Source organism: Nomascus leucogenys, chromosome 9, assembly GCF_006542625.1.
Source record: "Nomascus leucogenys isolate Asia chromosome 9, Asia_NLE_v1, whole genome shotgun sequence".
NCBI classification, from domain to species: Eukaryota; Metazoa; Chordata; class Mammalia; order Primates; family Hylobatidae; genus Nomascus; species Nomascus leucogenys.
The window spans coordinates 76,766,844-76,785,898 of NC_044389.1; the positions used below are offsets into that span (position 1 = coordinate 76,766,844).

Sequence of the window (19,055 nt, forward strand, 5' to 3'; positions counted from 1 at the left end):
AAAGAGTTTTTTTCTTGTAAAAGTATCTTTCTAATTTTGTAATTTTATTGGAAAAATAAGATTGAGATGCATAATTTCCCTGAACGTTTCATTAACCAGTATCTGAAATTGTGTAATTTAGCATACCACACACTCCAGAGCACTGTCTTGAAGTAATCTGTATTTCAAGTGATCCCTTTCAGTTCTAGAGATTTAAAGGTAATGTTTATAAATTACTCAACAAAAGGTTTTAAATCCATATAAAAGAATTCAAGAGGTTGTGAAATAGTTCTAGGCTCGCTAAGAATATGCTTTGGCTATTTTGAAAATGAAGAGGACCAATAGGATATATCTTAGCATCCAAGATTAGGAAAAATTAGTGTGGAAGAGAGGACTTTGATTTGAGGCTACTTGATTTAATACAAAAAGTAGCTTATTTAAAAGTAAGATCTTTTTAAAACAAGTAACTCATTTGAAATATGGGAAGCTGTAATAGGAGAAAAATAGGGGATTTTAGTTTCTTCTGAAATCTAAAATTACTGAGCAGTGTAAAAACAGTATATTAGAATGATGTCATGCAAGTAATATATGCATGTGTTCTTGAAAAAATTCAGACAATTCAGAAATAGAGTAAAAATTAAGAGCCCTTATCCCATTTATCTCGAGCAGTATTAGATTTTTTTAAAGGAGTAGAATTGTCCTTTTTTCCCTAGAAATTAAAAAAAAAAGTAAATAGATGTCCGTCAGTCTCCTCTTTCCCCTTTCTCTCTCCGTCTGACACACACACATACACAAACGTGAGCATGCACACACAGGCACAGAGTGGCCTGGACATGTTAAGTAGGAAGTTTTGTGTAAAACTTTGTAATTAAAATAGCAAAAACCTGGAATATACTGTATATATGTGATTGTGTTTTAATTTTTCCTTTATAGTAAGGATGGGTCAACCTGATACATTTTAAAATATGCTTAAAGTTCAGACCTTTTACATAAAACAGATTTCCTGAAAATTTGTCATGGGACTTAATGAACTTAAACTATGACACACATACTTTCATGTTTATATTTAATATGTTCTTAAATATTTCAGTAACTGAAATAATTCTTAAAGTGCTAATTTAAAACATTAATCTTTTCTTGTTCTGTTAGTTGATTGAATCAACAAGCACTATGGATGGAGCAATTGCTGCTGCCTTGCTGATGTTTGGTGATGCAGGTATGCCTGACTTAATTTTAAGCCATGTCGATTTATTGTTACATCATAATAATAGTACCTTCTCATTAATATTGCTCCACAGTTTATCAAACACCTTTATGAATTCTTACAGGAATCTATGAGGTATTAATAGTTTCAGTTTTTTTCCCTAAAAAGGGAAGAAGTTTCTCATTGATAATTTTACTGCTTTTCTACCAATCAAATCTTATAACAATGAAGTTTTGTAGGATATATTTTCTCTCTTTTTAAAGTATAATTTCTAGTTGCATTGTAGTTTTATTATAGGTTTACAAATCTTAGTAGGAACATAATGTCTTAGGGAAAGTCATAGCTGGTAATCAGCATTCCTTCATTTAGTAAATATTTTTTCATGTTTCAGGGGCTTGGGATGCAAAAATAAATGCATTTGAATGAGCTTGCAATATAGAAGCATGTCCAGTTTTTTAATAAATGCTGACTTGATTTTTTTTAACTTACACATACAAAAGAAAAAAATTTAAAAATCACCTGACCCTACTACTAAAAAAGTATTTAAAGTAAATAGTGAAAGCAAACCCACACTTCATTAACCACCCTTAAAATAACCACCTTTTATGTCCTTCTCAACTTTTTTCCTGCTTATATACACTGGCATTCAACACACATACATTAGGTTACAAAATGTAAATATATTGGTTTGCATCTTTTAAAAAATCATTTAATAATTTGTCATGGATAGCTTCACATTCCTCTGTGACTACCCACAGGATTAGTTTATTAACTGTTTCCCTATTAATTAGCACTTATGTTTTTATTATTTCATTATTATAGCACTAAAGTAAATGTCCTTATACATAAATAGCAAAAATTTATGTTATTTATATAGGCTAAATTTCAAACTAGGATGCTCAAGCAAAGTGTACGCACATTTTAAATTTTAATATGTATTTCCATGTCCTTTTGTTAAAGGTTATGCCAGTTTATGCTTTTATCAACAGTATGTTTCTGAATGCTCATTTTTCTAAGTGGATTCTTACTACATTTAATTTTTTCGAGGTTTAAAATATGTACAAAAATATAAAACAATGTGTTCCCATGGACCCATCATTCTTCAATAATTATCCACCTCATTTTTCTTTCACTAAGTGGACTGTATTCGAGTAGATTCTACATAAGATTTTTATTTCATCCGTATGAAATATTTTAAACCTTTAGTTTCCTCCAGTTTGAGCAAGGAGACAGTGTTTTGTGGGTGCTACCTACAGAGTATCAAGATTCTTTTTTGTCTTCTATTTATTAATAGCTGTGTGACCTTGAGCAGTGTTGCCTGACTCTTCTTTGTTTCCTTAGCAGTAAAGTAGTATAATAGTGCCAAACTCAAAGGTCGTTGTGAAGAACTAATAATGTATACTACTTCTTATGGTGCCTGGTACATAGTGAGTGCATACCAAATGTTAGCAGCTCTTTGTTTAAGGGTCATCTGATGGTTTAAAAAAAAAGTAGAGGTGAATGTTAGCTGTGTCTTCCTCATTATTGCATCCCTAGCGCTTACTTTAAAAGCTTCTGAGCTAGGATTGTGCCACTGCACTCCAGCCTTAGTGACAGAGCAAGACCCTGTCTCAAAAAAAAAAAAAAAAAAAAAAGAAAGAAAGAAAAAAACCTCCTGAAAAATGATAGGCTCAGTGAACATTTGTTGAGCTGCAAAATAGCTTGGGAAGTTTTGCAGCTTCCCAATATATTCTTGCTCTCATATTATCTCATTTATCTCATTAGTCCATAAACATTTCATTAAAAACAGGTTGCGGAATTACTTTATTCCACGGTAGTATCTAATCTTTTTTCTCTTGAGCAATTCATCTTATTCAGCTTATTCATTAATTTCACAAATATATATATATATATATATTTATTTATTTATTTTTTGAGACAGAGTCTCGCTCTGTCGCACAGGCTGGAGTGCAGTGGCGCAGTCTCGGCTCACTGCAAGCTCCGCCTCCCGGGTTCACGCCATTCTCCTGCCTCAGCCTCTCCGAGTAGCTGGGACTACAGGCGCCCGCCACTACCCCTGGCTAATTTTTTGTATTTTTTAGTAGAGGCGGGGTTTCACCGTGGTCTCGATCTCCTGACCTCGTGATCCGCCCGCCTCGGCTTCCCAAAGTGCTGGGATTACAAGCGTGAGCCATCGCGCCCGGCCCACAAATATTTATTACACTGCTTGTACTAGGTAGCACAGGCTGTGGCTTAGGTATTGAGGTTACATGAGGAAACAAAGTGGATACAACCTCTGCCATCATAGAGTTTACAATCATTAAATTTATTTAACTTCAGTTGAGTTTTTTCTTACTCCATTGTACTTCAGATTATTTCATTTAAAAAATGTTAAATGGCAAATTACAAGGAAATAAAAAATTAGGATTTTCTGGTTTTTTAATTAAACTTCCATGCTGCATCATGGAACGGACAGAACAGTCTTATCAGACATCTTCATTTTTAGTGTAGTGCACTTTGAGGTAGTATATAGAATGACAGGTTTGTCTAACCTTGCAGATAAGGTTAATCTTCAATTATACTATGTCATTAAGACAGGAAACTATACTTGCCATTTTAGGACAGTTTTCAACAAAAGACCTTTTTAAACACCTGTAAGTGATCTTTAACAGATCCAGAAATTGTGACAGTTCACATTGTTTCTTTCAACCACAAATTGCAGTCTTACAGACAGTATCAGCCTGCATATTAAACACTAGGGATGTTTTTATGCTGTTTGTTTTGAAAGTTTTTGTTTTTGAGTATGAAATTACAGAAACAAAAAAAATGTATATCCAAAGTTTTTACTCTACTTCAGAAGGTAAGAGTACGAATTTATTGATGTTGTCCAGAGTCTCTCTAGCTGTTCTATTGTGTTCTTTTATTTTATTTTTTATTTTGAGACAGGGCCTCACTCTGTCACCTAGGCTGGAGTGCAGTGGTGCAGTCTCAGCTCACTATGACCTCTGCCTCCCAGGCTCAAGTGATCCTCATGCCTCAGCCTTCCAAGTAGCTGGGACTACAGGCATGCACCACCACGCCTAGCTAATTTTTGTAGTTTTAGTAGAGATGGGGGTTTCACCATATTGCCAAGGCTGATCTCGAACTCCTGAGCCCCAGAGATCTGCTCACCTCAGCCTCCCAAAGTGCTGGGATTACAGGCATGAGCTCTGCACCTGGCTTCTGTTCTGTTCTTTTTAGGAAGGAATTCAGCATGTCTAGGTGATGTGGCAAAATTATCTGGTTTGAAGGTTTTTTTTCAGACTTAAAATATTACATTTAGAATATTGTGGTTAGTGTTTGTACTGACACGAATACTGTGCTTTAAAATGTTAATAACATTCCATTTTTATTTTGTAATAGCCATGTTAATGAAATTTTTAAGCTGACGTGTATGTATTTATTTGAGCTGCATAGTTAGGGCTCTGATATAATTAATGCTGAAATCTTAAACCTTTGTAGTATTTAGCAGGTGCTTTCATAGTAACACAGCAATATGTCTGACAAACTTGTTCTCTGAAAGCAAAAGTATTTAAGAAGTAGGTAAATGTATACATAATGTATACAAGCATACATAAGTAGCATATGTAGCTCAAGTTTGTTTTCTTCCAGTCACGACAATATGCAGATTTCCTGTTACTGCTGTACTCTGTGTTATATTCTCTTGTTTTTACATTAAAAACATTTGTTGCTTAAGCTCTCTGTATCTGTATCCTCCTCATTTGTGAAATAAAAATGTTACCTACTTTGTAGGTTTGTTTGTGAAAAGTAAATGAAACAATAGTTTATAAAAGACCTTGTGCAAGGCCTGGTACATAGTAGACTCAGAAATTACTGGTTCCTGTGATGGTATTCAGATAACTTACACTTGGTGGGGGTCAGCTTTATTTCACTGCTCAACACTCAGCCACTTGGAAGAACCCCTCCCTCCTAATGTTGCTCTGTAGAATTACTCATCAATTTAGAGATGTGTATTTTTAGATTAAATAATGTGATGGTTTATGAATGTAGTATTACAGTGATTTCTACTTCTGAAAGACTGCAAAGAATGTTTATTTTTTTTTTCAATTCAGTCATATGTAGAACAACAAACACTGGGCCTGATATCAAGAGAACTGTCTAGTATTCATTATAATACATTTTTGCCTTTGTTTTACATTAAATTGATTTTTTGCTATTTCTGTGCCAAGTTTGAGTGTGCTGCTCTGCTTTAAAAGGTGGTGGGCCCAGGAAAAGAAAATTATCTTCTTCTTCAGAGCCGTATGAGGAAGATGAATTTAATGATGATCAATCTATAAAAAAGACAAGACTGGATCACGTAAGTTTACATTTGAATTACAGTATCAAAATTGGCTGCTTAAGGTTAGAATATGTGGAGTTTGTGGATATTATTAGACCTGAAAATCCACCTAAATGAATTCCTTTCTATCACAACTAAGGGAATTTACATCTACATTTAATTTGTGACTGTTTTTGCTTTTTAATTTATCTAGTATGAAGCCTGCTTAAGCACAGACTATTTTGTGTCTGTGGATATCAGACCTGAAAATTTGTCTATATGAATCATTCTTTCTTTTCTTTCACAACTAAGCCAGATAATTTGTGCTTGCATATAATTTGTGACTGTTTTTGCTTTCTTTTAAATTTATCCAGTATTAATTGCTTATCTCTGCCCTCTTCATTACATTGGGTTCTCTGAACTGTGTGCGTGTTCATCTCCAAATTTCCCCTTTTTATAAGGACAACAGTTAGATTAGGTCCCACTCTAATGACCTCATTTTAACTTGAGTATCTTACTAATGACCCTGTCTCCAATAAGGTCACATTCTGAGGTACTGGGCATTAGGACTTCAGCATTTGAATTTGGAGGGGACACAATTAACCCATAATAGTGGTGTTTCCAGAAGCAGTTTCCAGAAGCATGTGGATAGGGAAGGCAAATTCATGCTCAGAGCAGGTTATCTGTTACTGTATCTTTCATGATGAATCGTGAAGGTGTAATCATCCTGCCACCAGACAGTTTACTGAATCTCCCAAGTAATGATGCTATAATGGGGCCTCATTGTTGGCCTCTGTTCCTTGCAGTTTGAGCACTGACCGTGACAATAGCCAGATTGATGTTGGTATAGAAAGTCTTACCTTGTTGACTTGCATGCACAGACTCAAGCCCAGTTGCCATGGCCATTTGTAAATGGGCCTATTCAGCAGGCATTCAAGTAGCTGTGGACTTAACTGGTGTTCACGAAATGGATGATCTTGTATACCTGATCTTTAAAAATTTTCTCTGCCACGTGTGCACCCTTGGCTGAACATTCACATGAACACCGTTATCCTTGTTTTCTATTCTCAGGATAACTTCTTTTTTTTGTTTTGTTTTGTTTTGTTTTTGAGACAGAGTCTCACTCTGTCCCAGACTGGAGTCCAGTGGTGTGATCTTGGCTCACTGCAACCTCCACTTCCCTGGTTCAAGCAATTCTCATGCCTCAGCCTCCAGAGTAGCTGGGATTACAGGCGTGCAGCACCACGCCCAGCTATTTTTTTTTTTTTTTTTTAATTTTTTGTAGAGATGGGGTTACACCATGTTGGCCAGGCTGGTCTCGAACTCCTGACCTCATGTGATCCACCCACCTCGGCTTCCCAAAGTGCTGAGATTACAGGCGTGAGCCACTACGTCCGGCTGTATCCTCAGAATAACTTATATTCTGAGATGTTCAACAATGTACCTCTTCCCCAGACTTCCTGGTCACCAGTTTTTTAAGTCTTCTTCTTAGCCTCTGTACCTGATATATTGCTGATCTCTACCTCTGGCCATCTCTTGGTACACAAAATGGGCAACAAGGTGTACTGCCCAAAGTTGTACACAGGGCTACTCTCTGAGTTGGGTTTATATTATAGCAGTTGTTCACTTGGCTGGTTCTAAAATTATGCATATCCTTTGTAAAGTCAAGCTGGTTCAGGCCGGGTGCAGTAGCTTATGCCTATAATCCCAGCACCTTGGAAGGCCGAGGCAGGAGGATTGCTTGAGCCCAGGAGTTCAAGACCAGCCTGAGCAATATAGTGGGACTCCTGTCTCTGCAAAAAAAAAAATTTTTTTTTAATTAACTGGGCATGCTTACATGCAGCTGTAATCTCAGCTACTCAGAGGCTGAGGAGGGAGGATTACTTGAGCCCAGAAGGTTGAGGCTTCAGTGAGCCATAATTACGCCACTGCACTTCAGCCTGGGTGACACAGTGAGACCTGTCTCACAACAGACAAATGAAGTTTAAGGATTTCTTCCCTCTTTATCAGGTCATAAAGAATTTTCTCTTTTTGTTTCTTTTCGAGACAGAGTCTCACCCTGTCGCCCAGGCATGATCTCGGCTCACTGAAACCTCTGCCTCCCGGGTTCAAGCGATTCTCCTGTCAGCCTCCCACGTAGCTGGGATTACAGGCGTGTGCCACCATGCTCAGTTAATTTTTGTGTTTCACCATATTAGCCAGACTGGTCTCAAACTCCTGACCTCAGGTGATCCGCCTGCCTTGGCCTCCCTAAGTGCTGGGATTACAGGCGGGAGCCACTGTGCCCCACCTATCAGGTCATAAAGAATTTTTTATAATGCCTCAGGTACTGGTTAGAAGGGGCAGCAGTGATGCAGAAGCAGGTACCATGAGAGTCTGAGACCAACCTGCACATGCAATTTATTTGTGTCTGTTGAACCTACTCAAGTCCAGTCTCAAGTATACCATTTCTACTTGATGATGGGTTGCTGCTGCCAATGCTTCATTTTAGGCTAGGTAAATCAGATACTCAGATCCCATAACAGCTCAAGTCTCATGGTCATTTGATGTTCTGTGGTCAACCATTCTGCTTTTATCAGGATTTATTGTCAAGTCAATAACTGTTTCACAAAAATACATCAGTCAGTTCTGTTTTTAAAATGTGAATTTATTCCAGTGTTAATACATTAGAGAACGATTTGAGCATAATCCACAATTTGCATGTGTTTATGTGCAGTTTTGTCCATGAGAAATAGTAGATGATCATAGAAAATTGCTTCCAGCTGAACCAAGCCACATAAGAATGCATAAAACACACACGTTTCCAGTATCCACTGGCTGCCTCTTTTTACCATATATATTATCCTGTTAGGTGGTAATAGGCTATTCTTTGACATTTGTGATCTTTTCTATTTGAAAAAAGCACTCATTCAACATCTCAAACCTATCTAAGCATTCTGGTTTAAAAATGCCACACAGTGCATGCAGAGGGAATGTTTTGAGTATTAAGGAGAAGCTTGAAACAAGAAAACATTTGGAAAGATAAGAACATACGATAGATCCCAAGCAACAGATATAAAGGAATCCACATTATGGACCATCAAAGATAATGCCACAAAAATAAAAGGGTATGTATGACTGGACCAGGTTCAAGTGCTGGAAAGTCCATAAGAACAAGGCATAAAGAAATAGAAGAAAATGAAAGATTGTCAAATATTTGGATTCAAGACCAAAGGGTGAAAAACTTAACAGCCTTTCTCATATAGATCTTTGTAATTATATACACAGACCTAAAATAGAAGTCACTGTACCCTGCATAAGTGGCTCCTTTTAGTGCTAGTAGTGGTTGCTTTAATGATTTCAAACAGTGCTACAGTTTCCTACAAACAATGCTACAGTTTTCCTAAGCCTTTGGCTGTGAGACCTAACTACTAGTGTAGATAGGAAAGCTGCGAAAGAATTTTTCAGCAGTGATACAGAAGTAAATTGAAGAAGGCAGCTGTGCATGGTGTTAAATTCTTGGTTTTGATTAAACAAATATCTGTTATGAATGCATGCCTCGAATAACACAAATATGAAAGAAAACATGCTCTAGGATTTAAGGCTCCTAAAGGTAACATAACTGTGATATTCGGCACCAGTGCCAAATGGAGATTTGAAGCTGAAGCCAATAATGTCACTCACCAAACTTTGAGCCTTTTAAAAGAAATTGTTAACGTCAGCCTTTGAGGTTCATGTCAGGTATAGCAAAAGTGTATGGATGGCTGCCCACATTTGCATTTATAATTTTACTTAGTTCTTCTCTGTTAAAGAGGATGAATGCCCCAAAACGTTAAAAAAAAAAAACTTAACCTTAAAAATTCTTACAGTGTATCAAGCTCTCTCTCTACAAAAGCAGAATTCAACCTATGTCACATTCTTCCTTTTGCCTCCAAAAACCACCTCTCTGATAACAGCCCCTTTTTAAATGTGTGACAGCAGTGTTTATAGCTTACTATTTAAAGTGAACATTTAAGATATTAATTGCTGTTATCTAAGGCAGGGATGCAGAAGTGGTTACAGAATGTTGGAAGAGGTTTAACATTGCAATGTCATTGTTGAAGCCTGGAGTAATATACCAAGAGTGTTTGTGTTATGTGTAGCAGAAAATTGCCTTTGACTTGATTCTTTATTTTGAAGAATTTGATACTTCAGAGAAATTTTAAAAGTTTAAAACAAGCTGTATTGATCTAAGAAAACAGTTTGGACTTGGAGCAATAAAAAATGAGGATATTGAAAAGTTTCTAGGGTCCTGTCCTGATGATTTAACCACAGAAAACATTCAGCAACTTGCTGCTGATGGCTGTATGGATGCAGAAGATAATGATGACAGTGATGATGAAAGTCAGAAGTCTATGTATGCCATGACAATGTAATACAAATGATCAGATGTTTTAAATGCTGTGAAAATAATTGGACTGCCTTGAAGATAATGGCTTTACTGCCGAAGATATTAGGATAGTCTTGTATGGCATCCGGATGAATTTGGATCCGTACAGGCAGTTTTAGTGTAAAAGGAGGAGGCTGGCAACACCACAGAAATTTTATTTATTCTTTATATTTTAAGTTAGTACAGCAGACATAACACAAGGACAGTGAGCTACAACCTTCTGTATCTGGTGTTAAAAATTTCCATTCATTTTCAGATAACCTGTCTTCTACCACTTCACAATAACTCATAAGCTGTAACCCTTCCAATGTCCACAAGCAAACTTCAGCTCATATTTATTGTAGTATTTAGGTATTAACTATTTAATGTGTGTAAAATTGTGGTATCATTTTTGTTAGATTGCCTTCTCTTTTTATGTGTCACTGATGAAGTTTTTGACATTGTATCTCTAACAGTTTTTCTCTTAAAGGCTGCAATTTTTACTTCAACAATTTTGCATAATGCAGTAATTTTTGGAAATGCATGTGTCACAGCAAAACTGACTCTGGTCAATAGAAGAGGACATGATGACCTTTCTTTAAAACTCTCTGCAACGATTTTCCCACTGGGGCTTACCAGAGACTTCATACGATATCCTTACCTGCGACAGATTCTTGGAGAATCATTGCATCTGCTGGTCATGAAACCCAAGTGGCAGAGTACCTTGTATTGCACTCTGGACCTGGTACAGAGCCATCTCTTAACCTGGGCCCCATTCATAACTGACAATCTTTTTTTTTTTTTCTTTTGAGTTGGAGTCTCGCACCGTTGCCTGGGCTGGAGTGCAATAGCATGATCCTGGCTCACCGCAACCTCCGCCTCCAGGGTTCAAGCAATTCTCCCACCTCAGCCTCCCAAGTAGCTGGGATTACAGGTGCCTGCCACCACGCCTGGCTAATTTTTTGTATTTTTAGTAGAAACGGTGTTTCACTGTGTTGGCCAAGATAGTCTCAAACTCCTGACCTCGTGATCCACCAGCCTCAGCCTCCCAAAGTGCTGGGATTACAAGCGTGAGTCAGCATGCCCAGCCATAACTGACAGTCTTAAGAGGTATTTTATAAAATTAATCAAGCAGTACACACCCTAATGAAGTATATCTTGCCTCCAGTATGCAGTGAGCTCCCAATGTCCAAACAGTCTTAAGAGGCAGATAGGTGCGGCCTTTCTTTTTTCTTAAGAGTGGAGTTTGCAACATGCTCCAGACTACACTCCCATAAAAGTGGTGGGCCTCAGAGTGAGGATGATTATTCCTTCACCCTGATATGTGGCATGTACGTGTTTGACCAGTACCATTGAAAATACCCACTACCTGTATCAAGTCCAGTCAACATGATGTCAGTATAGTGGATCAAGTGATACTCTCTGGACTGTGCAAAACCATCTAAGTCCATGAGTACTGTATTATTTGAGAGAGCCAGGAAAGTTACTCTAACTCTGAAGACTGAAGGTGTATCATTAAACCTGCCAAGATAAAAACTGCTTCTGTTTGATCTAATTGGGAAAGGGGAAAAAGCAAAAAGCAAGTGCTTGATTGTTAACTGCATAGCCATATTGATTTGCTCCAGCAAAAATACCACATCCTGTAAAGCAGCTGCAGTTGGAGTTTGATTGTTTATGATACTCTTAAATAATTCTCCCAAGAGCCATCTACTTTTTGTATAGGTCAAGGAGGCATCTTACATTGGGATGGGATGGTGGTGTCAATATCTGCAGTTCCTTTAGGACTGTAGTAATTGCTTATTATTGTTTTGATTGAGAGGGACAATTCTAGGGACTTGGATTTGGTGTTCCTATAATAGTAGCCCATACATCATGGGTCAGGGAACTAATATAGTATGGGATTTCTGCCAGTGCCAAATATGTCTGTTCCGACTATGATTCTGGAGATGGAAAAATAAGCACTGGGTCGAATCATATCCCTTGGGCCCACTGAGACAGATAGGGGCCCAAACTTTATCAGCTAGCTTTTGTAAAGTGTCTGTGTAACCTCCTGGACCACATGAGTATATTCAGTCACCAGGGATTAGCAGAGCTGGCAGAAGTGTGGGACCCAAGAGCAAACAGCACATGATAGGCACACCATCTACTAAATATTGTGCTGTCATATATTTGATTCCCAACAGCTGTTCACTGTTTTCCAAATATTTTATCTATTTTTTTATTGAGGTGAAATTCACACAGCATAAAAGTAACCATTTTAGAGTCAACTATTTAATGCTATTTGGTACATTCACAGTGTTTTATACCATCGTTCCTGTCTAGTTCCAAACGCTGTCATCACTTCGTAATAGCATGCTATACCCATTAAGCAATTTCTCCCCATTCCTTCCTCCCCCTAACCCCTGGCAACCACCAATCTGCCTTCAGTCTCTGGATTTACCTATTCTGAACATTTCATTTAAGTGGAATTATATAATATGTAACCTTTTATGTCTAGCCTCTTATTTTTAAATTTCAGAAAAATGTGTTTTATTTGTTTTTTCTTTTTTCAACTTTTATGTTAGAATTGGGGTACATGTGCAGGTTTGTTACGAAGGTATATTGTGTGATGCTGAAGTTTGAAGTATGAATGAATCTGTCACCCAGACAGTAAGGATAGTACTCCATAGGTAGTTTTCCTTAACTCTTCCCCCACATCCTCCCTCCGCCTTCTTGTGTTCCCCAGTGTCTGTTGTTCTCATTTTTATGAACATGTGTACCCAGTGTTTAGCTCCCATTTATAAGTGAGAAATGTGGTATTTGATTTTCTGATTTCACAGTAGCTTGCTTAGGACAATGGTTTCCAGCTACATCCGTGTTGCTGTGAAGAACATGATTTTGTTCTTTTTTATTAGCCTCTTACATAGCATAATGCTTTCAAATACACTACAGTGTTCATGTTGTAGTGTGTATCAGTATTTCATTCTTTTTTATGACTTAGTGATATTCCATTTTATGTGTTTACCACAATTTATTTGTCAGTGATGCACATTTGATATATTAACAAATGAACAACTGAAGTTTAGGAAACACGTAGTGAAAAAGCAGTGGTCTAGAGTTAGATACTTGGATCTGTTCCCTCCTCAGCTGGTTGTTGTCCATCTGTGAGCTTTAAAATACTGTTCTTGGAATTTTAGTGTGCCTGGGCTGTAAAGGTGGCAGTATGAATTTCTGAAGATTTTGAAATGTTTTCTCCAGATGTGTTTAACCAGTATGTCTTATTATTCCCCTGCTCAAAATCCTGTTGCTTCTGAAAAAAAGACTAACTTTAGGCTTTATTCCATGTTAGCTCTGGTTTAATTCTTCATCCTTGTAACCTATGGACATTCTCTGCATTTGAGCCCAAGTAGACCACTTACTATTATGAAACACATGCAATTTTCTTCTTTAGTCCAGATATCCATAGCATTTTATTGGTCTCTGTTTTATGAAATTTTATTTTACTCCATTGTGCAGAAGAGGTATCAGAATTTAGTTATTTCTATCTAAGGTATTGAAAGAGAAAAATAGCAATTCAGTTGTTGGATAATAAAGGAGGTTGAAGAAGAAGATTGTATTTTTCTCCATCTTGTGTGTATAGCATGTGATGCAGTTCTAAGCAGAGTAGAAAAATGCTTTTTGATTGACTAGAATTTTTCCTATGCATGAACACAAGGAGTCTTTTCTTTTTGCTTAAGTGTGGACTTTAACCAGTTTCTTCAAGTGAAGTTAAGTGACAGAGAAAAGGAAAAGTGAGACTATAGCCACAATTCTCATATTAATCTGTTTGGTTTATACATTATTTAGTTCCACTTAAATTCCTTTTATCATTGTTTCGTTTTTATGTTGTGACTGAGCAATTAATATTTAAGCCATTCTGTGAATCAAGAGTGAAGTAAAAGTAAACTCTTCTCAGAATTTGAAATTTATAGGTGGGTATATAATAGTGAACATAGATGAGATATTTGTATCCTTTTAAAATTTACCATTGTCTTGGAGAAGGCATCAGTATACTTGAATTATATTGAGTTAATTTGAGGATCATTCTAGTTTTTTAGCAGATTTATCTTATTTTAAGCACTGAGAATAAAGTTTGAGTTACCGGATATGCAATCAGGGTCTTTCAGTGATCTTAAGTCAGCAATATTTTTCATCCTTAAAGACTAAATTTGTCAGTGTTCACAGAAACAAAAAGAAACATTTTGGATTCTTCTGATTGATGATGACAATTTTCAGATCAAGTCAAAATACAATGATAATTGCCTTAAGACCATTGTTATTATATCTCTTAAATTGTTTTCTTTTTTTTCTCCCCATTAGGGAGAGGAATCAAATGAGTCTGCAGAATCTAGCAGTAATTGGGAAAAGCAGGAAAGCATTGTACTGAAATTGCAAAAGGAATTTCCCAATTTTGATAAACAGGTGAGTAGTCGTGTATGAAAATTTAATCAGTGTGTACTAAGTGTTTTTATTATAAAATAGTGTTAGAGTTCAACCACATAAAAGCTTAGGGTGAGTTTTGCATTCTTCTAATTAAATGTTCTCCTTTTATCAGTGTTATAAAGTATTTTCATACTTTTCATTTGTGTTGTTTATTTACCTTGTTCACTATAGTATCTATACTGTATCCCTAACTCATTAAAAAATAACCATAATAAAAATTGTGAACTCATTTATAACATGTAAGTCATCTAGAAAGTCATCTGTAACCCTGCCCCCATCGAGTAACTGCTTAGTTTTTTTCATGTTCTCATTCTTGAAATTTCTTATAAGAATTTAAAAAGTATTCCATTTCAGTGTCTTAATATTTCATAAGCTTTCTACTACTTCCCAGATAGTAAGAATATTTTCAGAGTCATTAAAGACTCATGCCATGCATCCTGTTGCTAAAAGGCCCTCTGTTTAATCCCATGATCATATACAGAAGCACATATTTGTTTAGCATTTAGAGTACATTTACACTTGCATTGATTTATTTGAGTATATATGTTCAGATAGTACATCTACTAAATACTGATGAGCTGAATGCAAAATCTTGTTGCAATATTGGTCCTTTACCTATGTTGAAACTACATGTTTTGAAGTTGGCAGTTTGTAAAAGCCTAGCTGCATATTGAAATTTCATTTTTAATTGAGAAAACATTTCTTGATCCTCTTGTGTTCACAGTACTTCATAGTGAGAGTTAGAAATGCAAAAAAAATGTCAAGTTTTCTTTCCTTTGAAGACTATTGTGTATTTGTGGAGGTGAAATTACACAGAAAGCATTTGTAAAGCAGCATAAAAACAAGTACAAAATAATCAGATATGAATTCTCTGTTTTCAGGTGATTAACTTATTTTTAAAAGAGCATAGACGTTTTCTGCAAGTTGCTAATTTGAGATTTTTAACAAAAAGATAAATGACTTATTTCTAGGAACTTAGAGAAGTACTCAAGGAACATGAATGGATGTACACAGAAGCTTTAGAATCTCTAAAAGTATTTGCAGAAGACCAAGGTAATTATTCTGGGGCATAGAAAATACATACTTCTTATTATAGTGTATATTTTAGTATATAAGAAAATGGTATATAAGAAAACCTATTAGCTGTTAATCAGAGGGTGGGATTGCAAAAGATGTTGAAAGTAATGATGTAAAAACATTCTTTAACAACAAGTTTTTAAATGTTTTGACCTGCCTGTTCTTTATCATAGTGTAAAACAAAACAATAAATATCTTTTTCTATTTGTTCAGTCTTTCTTGATAGTTAAAGCTACTTTTAAATTGCCATGTTTTATTGAGTGTAAAATAAACTTTTTAACAACTGTCAGGGTGGATCTTGTGATTGGTGATATCATGTCATTACTATAATGTAGATGTCTTAACCTATACTTGCACAGATATCAAAAGCACTAGCATCAAAAACTTAAGGGTATCATAAGCATGAACACATTTTGGAACATTCTTAATTCTAGGAACCAAATGATAGAGGAGAGGTGGTAAGGTGGAGTTGAGTCATACATGTTTAGTAACATACCTAAGAAAGAGTCAAATGGACTAGCTCTTCATAATTGCAAAGCCAGCTTTAAAAGCCCAGCATGGTAGCTTTAGGTGTTTTGGTTTTTTTTTTTTTTTTTTTTTTTTTTTTTTTTTTTATAAATTGTTTTAAAAGAAAGGCTATACTACCAATACTGTTGATGGCACAGAAAATGATATTCTGTGGCAAAAAGAAGGCCACCAAGTCTGAGTTTGAAAAATGAGTCAGAAGAGCCATGTTATGAATGTGAAAACATTTGAGGAATACTTTAGCCAATTTATTTTGCTTATTTTTTTATAAATGCACAAAAGTAAAGGTGTGATAATCTGTGTAAGTCTAATAGCTTTCTGAGTAAGTAAAAATTTCTGAATAAAGTATTGTATTATAGATTGGTGCATGTTTTCTTACTGGTACATAAAATAATGGTGTACCTTCATTCACAGGCATCTTAGAGTTCTGTAAACTGATAATCAGTGATAAAGTAGTGGGGATTTTTGATAATACTGTACTTGAATCATATTTTTTTATTTTTTTTGAGACGGAGTCTTGCTCTGTCACCCAGGCTGGAGTTCAATGGCATGATCTCAGCTCACTGCAACCTCCACCTCCTGGGTTCAAGCGATTCTCCTGCCTCAGCCTCCTGAGTAGCTGGGATTACAGGCATGCACCACCATGCCTGGCTAATTTTTATATTTTTAGTGGAGACAGGGTTTCACCATGTTGGTCAGGCTGGTCTCGAACTCCTGACCTTGTGATCTGCCCGCGTCAGCCTCCCAAAGTGCTGAGATTACAGGCGTGAGCCACCATGCCCAGCCTATTTGAATAATTTTTTAAGTAACAATGAAACTTAGAATATTGAAGATAGTATTGGAAAATTATGGATAGTTGAAACATACACACTTTTTATTAGTAAGCTTTATAGTAGTGTAAGCATCGTTCTGCTATATTCTTCAGTGTTGGCATAGTTGAATGGGGCTGCTAGGAATATCTGAGACATCATACAGATATGCAGCTGCCATTTATGTTCTCAGGACCTTTGTTAGAAAATAGAGATTTATATTTAATTCATTTTAAAAACAAGTTATCACCTGCTTTTGAAACAATTTTTTAACTTCAAATTCTACTTAAGTATTTTTGAAGTGTATCAAATTTAACAATAAATTGTGGTTGAATTCTAAGGAATAGGTAAATGTTTTAAGTTTTTATTTGAAGTCTATATTTTATGTATTTCTAATTTAGTTACTGTTTTTGTCTTTTATATACAGATATGCAATATGCATCACAAAGTGAGGTTCCAAATGGAAAAGAAGTTTCTTCAAGAAGTCAGAATTACCCTAAAAATGCAACTAAAACAAAACTAAAACAGAAATTTTCAATGAAAGCACAAAATGGCTTTAACAAGAAACGTAAAAAAAATGTATTTAATCCAAAGAGAGTTGTTGAAGACTCTGAATATGATTCAGGTTCTGATGTCGGTAGTTCACTAGATGAGGACTATAGTAGTGGTGAAGAAGTGATGGAGGATGGCTATAAGGGTAAAATTCTTCACTTCCTTCAAGATGCTTCAATTGGTGAACTTACTTTGATTCCTCAGTGTTCTCAGAAAAAGGCTCAGAAGATAACAGAACTCCGGCCCTTTAATAGTTGGGAGGCTCTGGTAAGGCTTTATTTTTTTTTCCCCCTGTATGTGTGTGTGTATTTAATTCACAGTACCGGTTATAGTCAAGTTGTCTTCAGCCCAGGGAAGCATAGATGGGTGGCCTTATCCTGTGTAAAGTCAAACATTACTTTCATTGTAAGCCAATAGTATTTCAAATAGTGTCATATGACCTAATTTTGAATGAATTAAGGGGTGATTTTCCTGAAAAAACCCAAGCTGATTGGCTGGGAATACTGTCACTCATTCTTTTGCATAGAAACTTGGTTCATTTCACTGCAGAAGAAGAAATTAGAGCTTACATTTAGGAAGGAGTTGTTTGCTAGCCTGTTCTGATCTGTTGCTGCTGAGACACCATGCAGAAAGCAAGAATGTGGCAGAAATTTTACTACAACTACTTGAAGAGCAATAGCAACGGCCAGGGGAGCTCCATGATTCAAAATGCCAGCCTAAGTGTTTTATGCTTCACCACAAAAGAAGCAATTGTTTATTTTCTTTTTTTCTTATAAAAGTAACAGCTCAGTCTCTAACATGTTTTTGTTGGTTAAACAACGCGGCCATTTTATGGAGCGTAGCAGGCTGCAGCGTTTTTAATTGGAAAGATAGATTTCTAATTTCTGGAAGCCTAGAATTCAAGCGTTAGGTGAAGGGAAGGCATAAGCACTGGTAAGTACACTTTGCATAATCATTTTCTGGAATTTGACTTTCTATAAACAGGTTTTATACAGAATACCTGCATTTTGAGTTTTATGAATGCCAACAGTCATCAAATCTTATTCATACAGATAAATATAAGAACTCTTAAATTTTGCTTCAACCCTTACGTGGGCTTTTATAGCAGGAATTGTATATAGGCCTGTTGTAAAAGCAATATGGATGATTTTTTACAGCTTTAAAAGATGCAGCGACTCTTGATGCTTTATAAAATTTTTTAGGAAGTTTTATTCCCTAAGTTAGGGAGCAAAGTTGCTTTTGTGATTAATTTTATACTTGTAACAAATCTAAATGAGCATTAAATGCCCTGATAAGTGTCTTGAAGTGGCGGTAGGGGACAGTCCCTGAACAATGGTTGTAAATGCATTTTTTTTTTAAATTAAAATATTTGAAAAATACAGAAACAACATTAATAATATTCCATAGCTTTAAAAAATAATAATAAAACCATTCGTTTTGCCTGAAGCCTTTGCTTTTCCAGAGAACATCTGTCAAAGCAGGCCCTTTCAAAACTTGTTTGGCTTTGCCTGAGTGATTTATTTGTTAAAGTATTTGCTGAAGGGCTTTCTTGTTCTTCTTTTCTTCCTTTTCTTCTTTCTTTTAATCCTTAATGGTCTCTTATGTTGTTGCAGAGTTGGGTTGCTCAGGCTTGTTGATTCTAATTTATTTAATAAGATATGCAATTATCTGCACTAGGTTGTTTAGTTGCTGTAAATACTTGCCCAAATATCTTACAGTAAAAGTAAATTATACAATTTTACCAGAGGTATATGTGCCAGATGC

General features: G+C 35.9%; 1 protein-coding gene across 4 annotated transcripts in view; it reads left to right on the plus strand.

Moving 5' to 3' along the window:
- The window catches only part of SMARCAD1 (SWI/SNF-related, matrix-associated actin-dependent regulator of chromatin, subfamily a, containing DEAD/H box 1), an 85,444-nt gene that overhangs the window by 29,261 nt on the left and 37,128 nt on the right, over window positions 1–19,055 (plus strand). For 3 of the 4 annotated variants that reach the window (XM_030819133.1, XM_030819134.1, XM_030819135.1), the window contains 5 exons: window positions 1,129–1,195; window positions 5,419–5,519; window positions 14,206–14,307; window positions 15,300–15,381; window positions 17,167–17,558. In XM_030819133.1, coding sequence (XP_030674993.1) covers window positions 1,129–1,195; window positions 5,419–5,519; window positions 14,206–14,307; window positions 15,300–15,381; window positions 17,167–17,558 — 744 coding nt within the window. Of the gene's footprint in view, window positions 1–1,128; window positions 1,196–5,418; window positions 5,520–14,205; window positions 14,308–15,299; window positions 15,382–17,166; window positions 17,559–17,636; window positions 18,225–19,055 lie in introns of those variants that run through there. The other variant, XM_003257530.3, reaches the window with a different exon arrangement.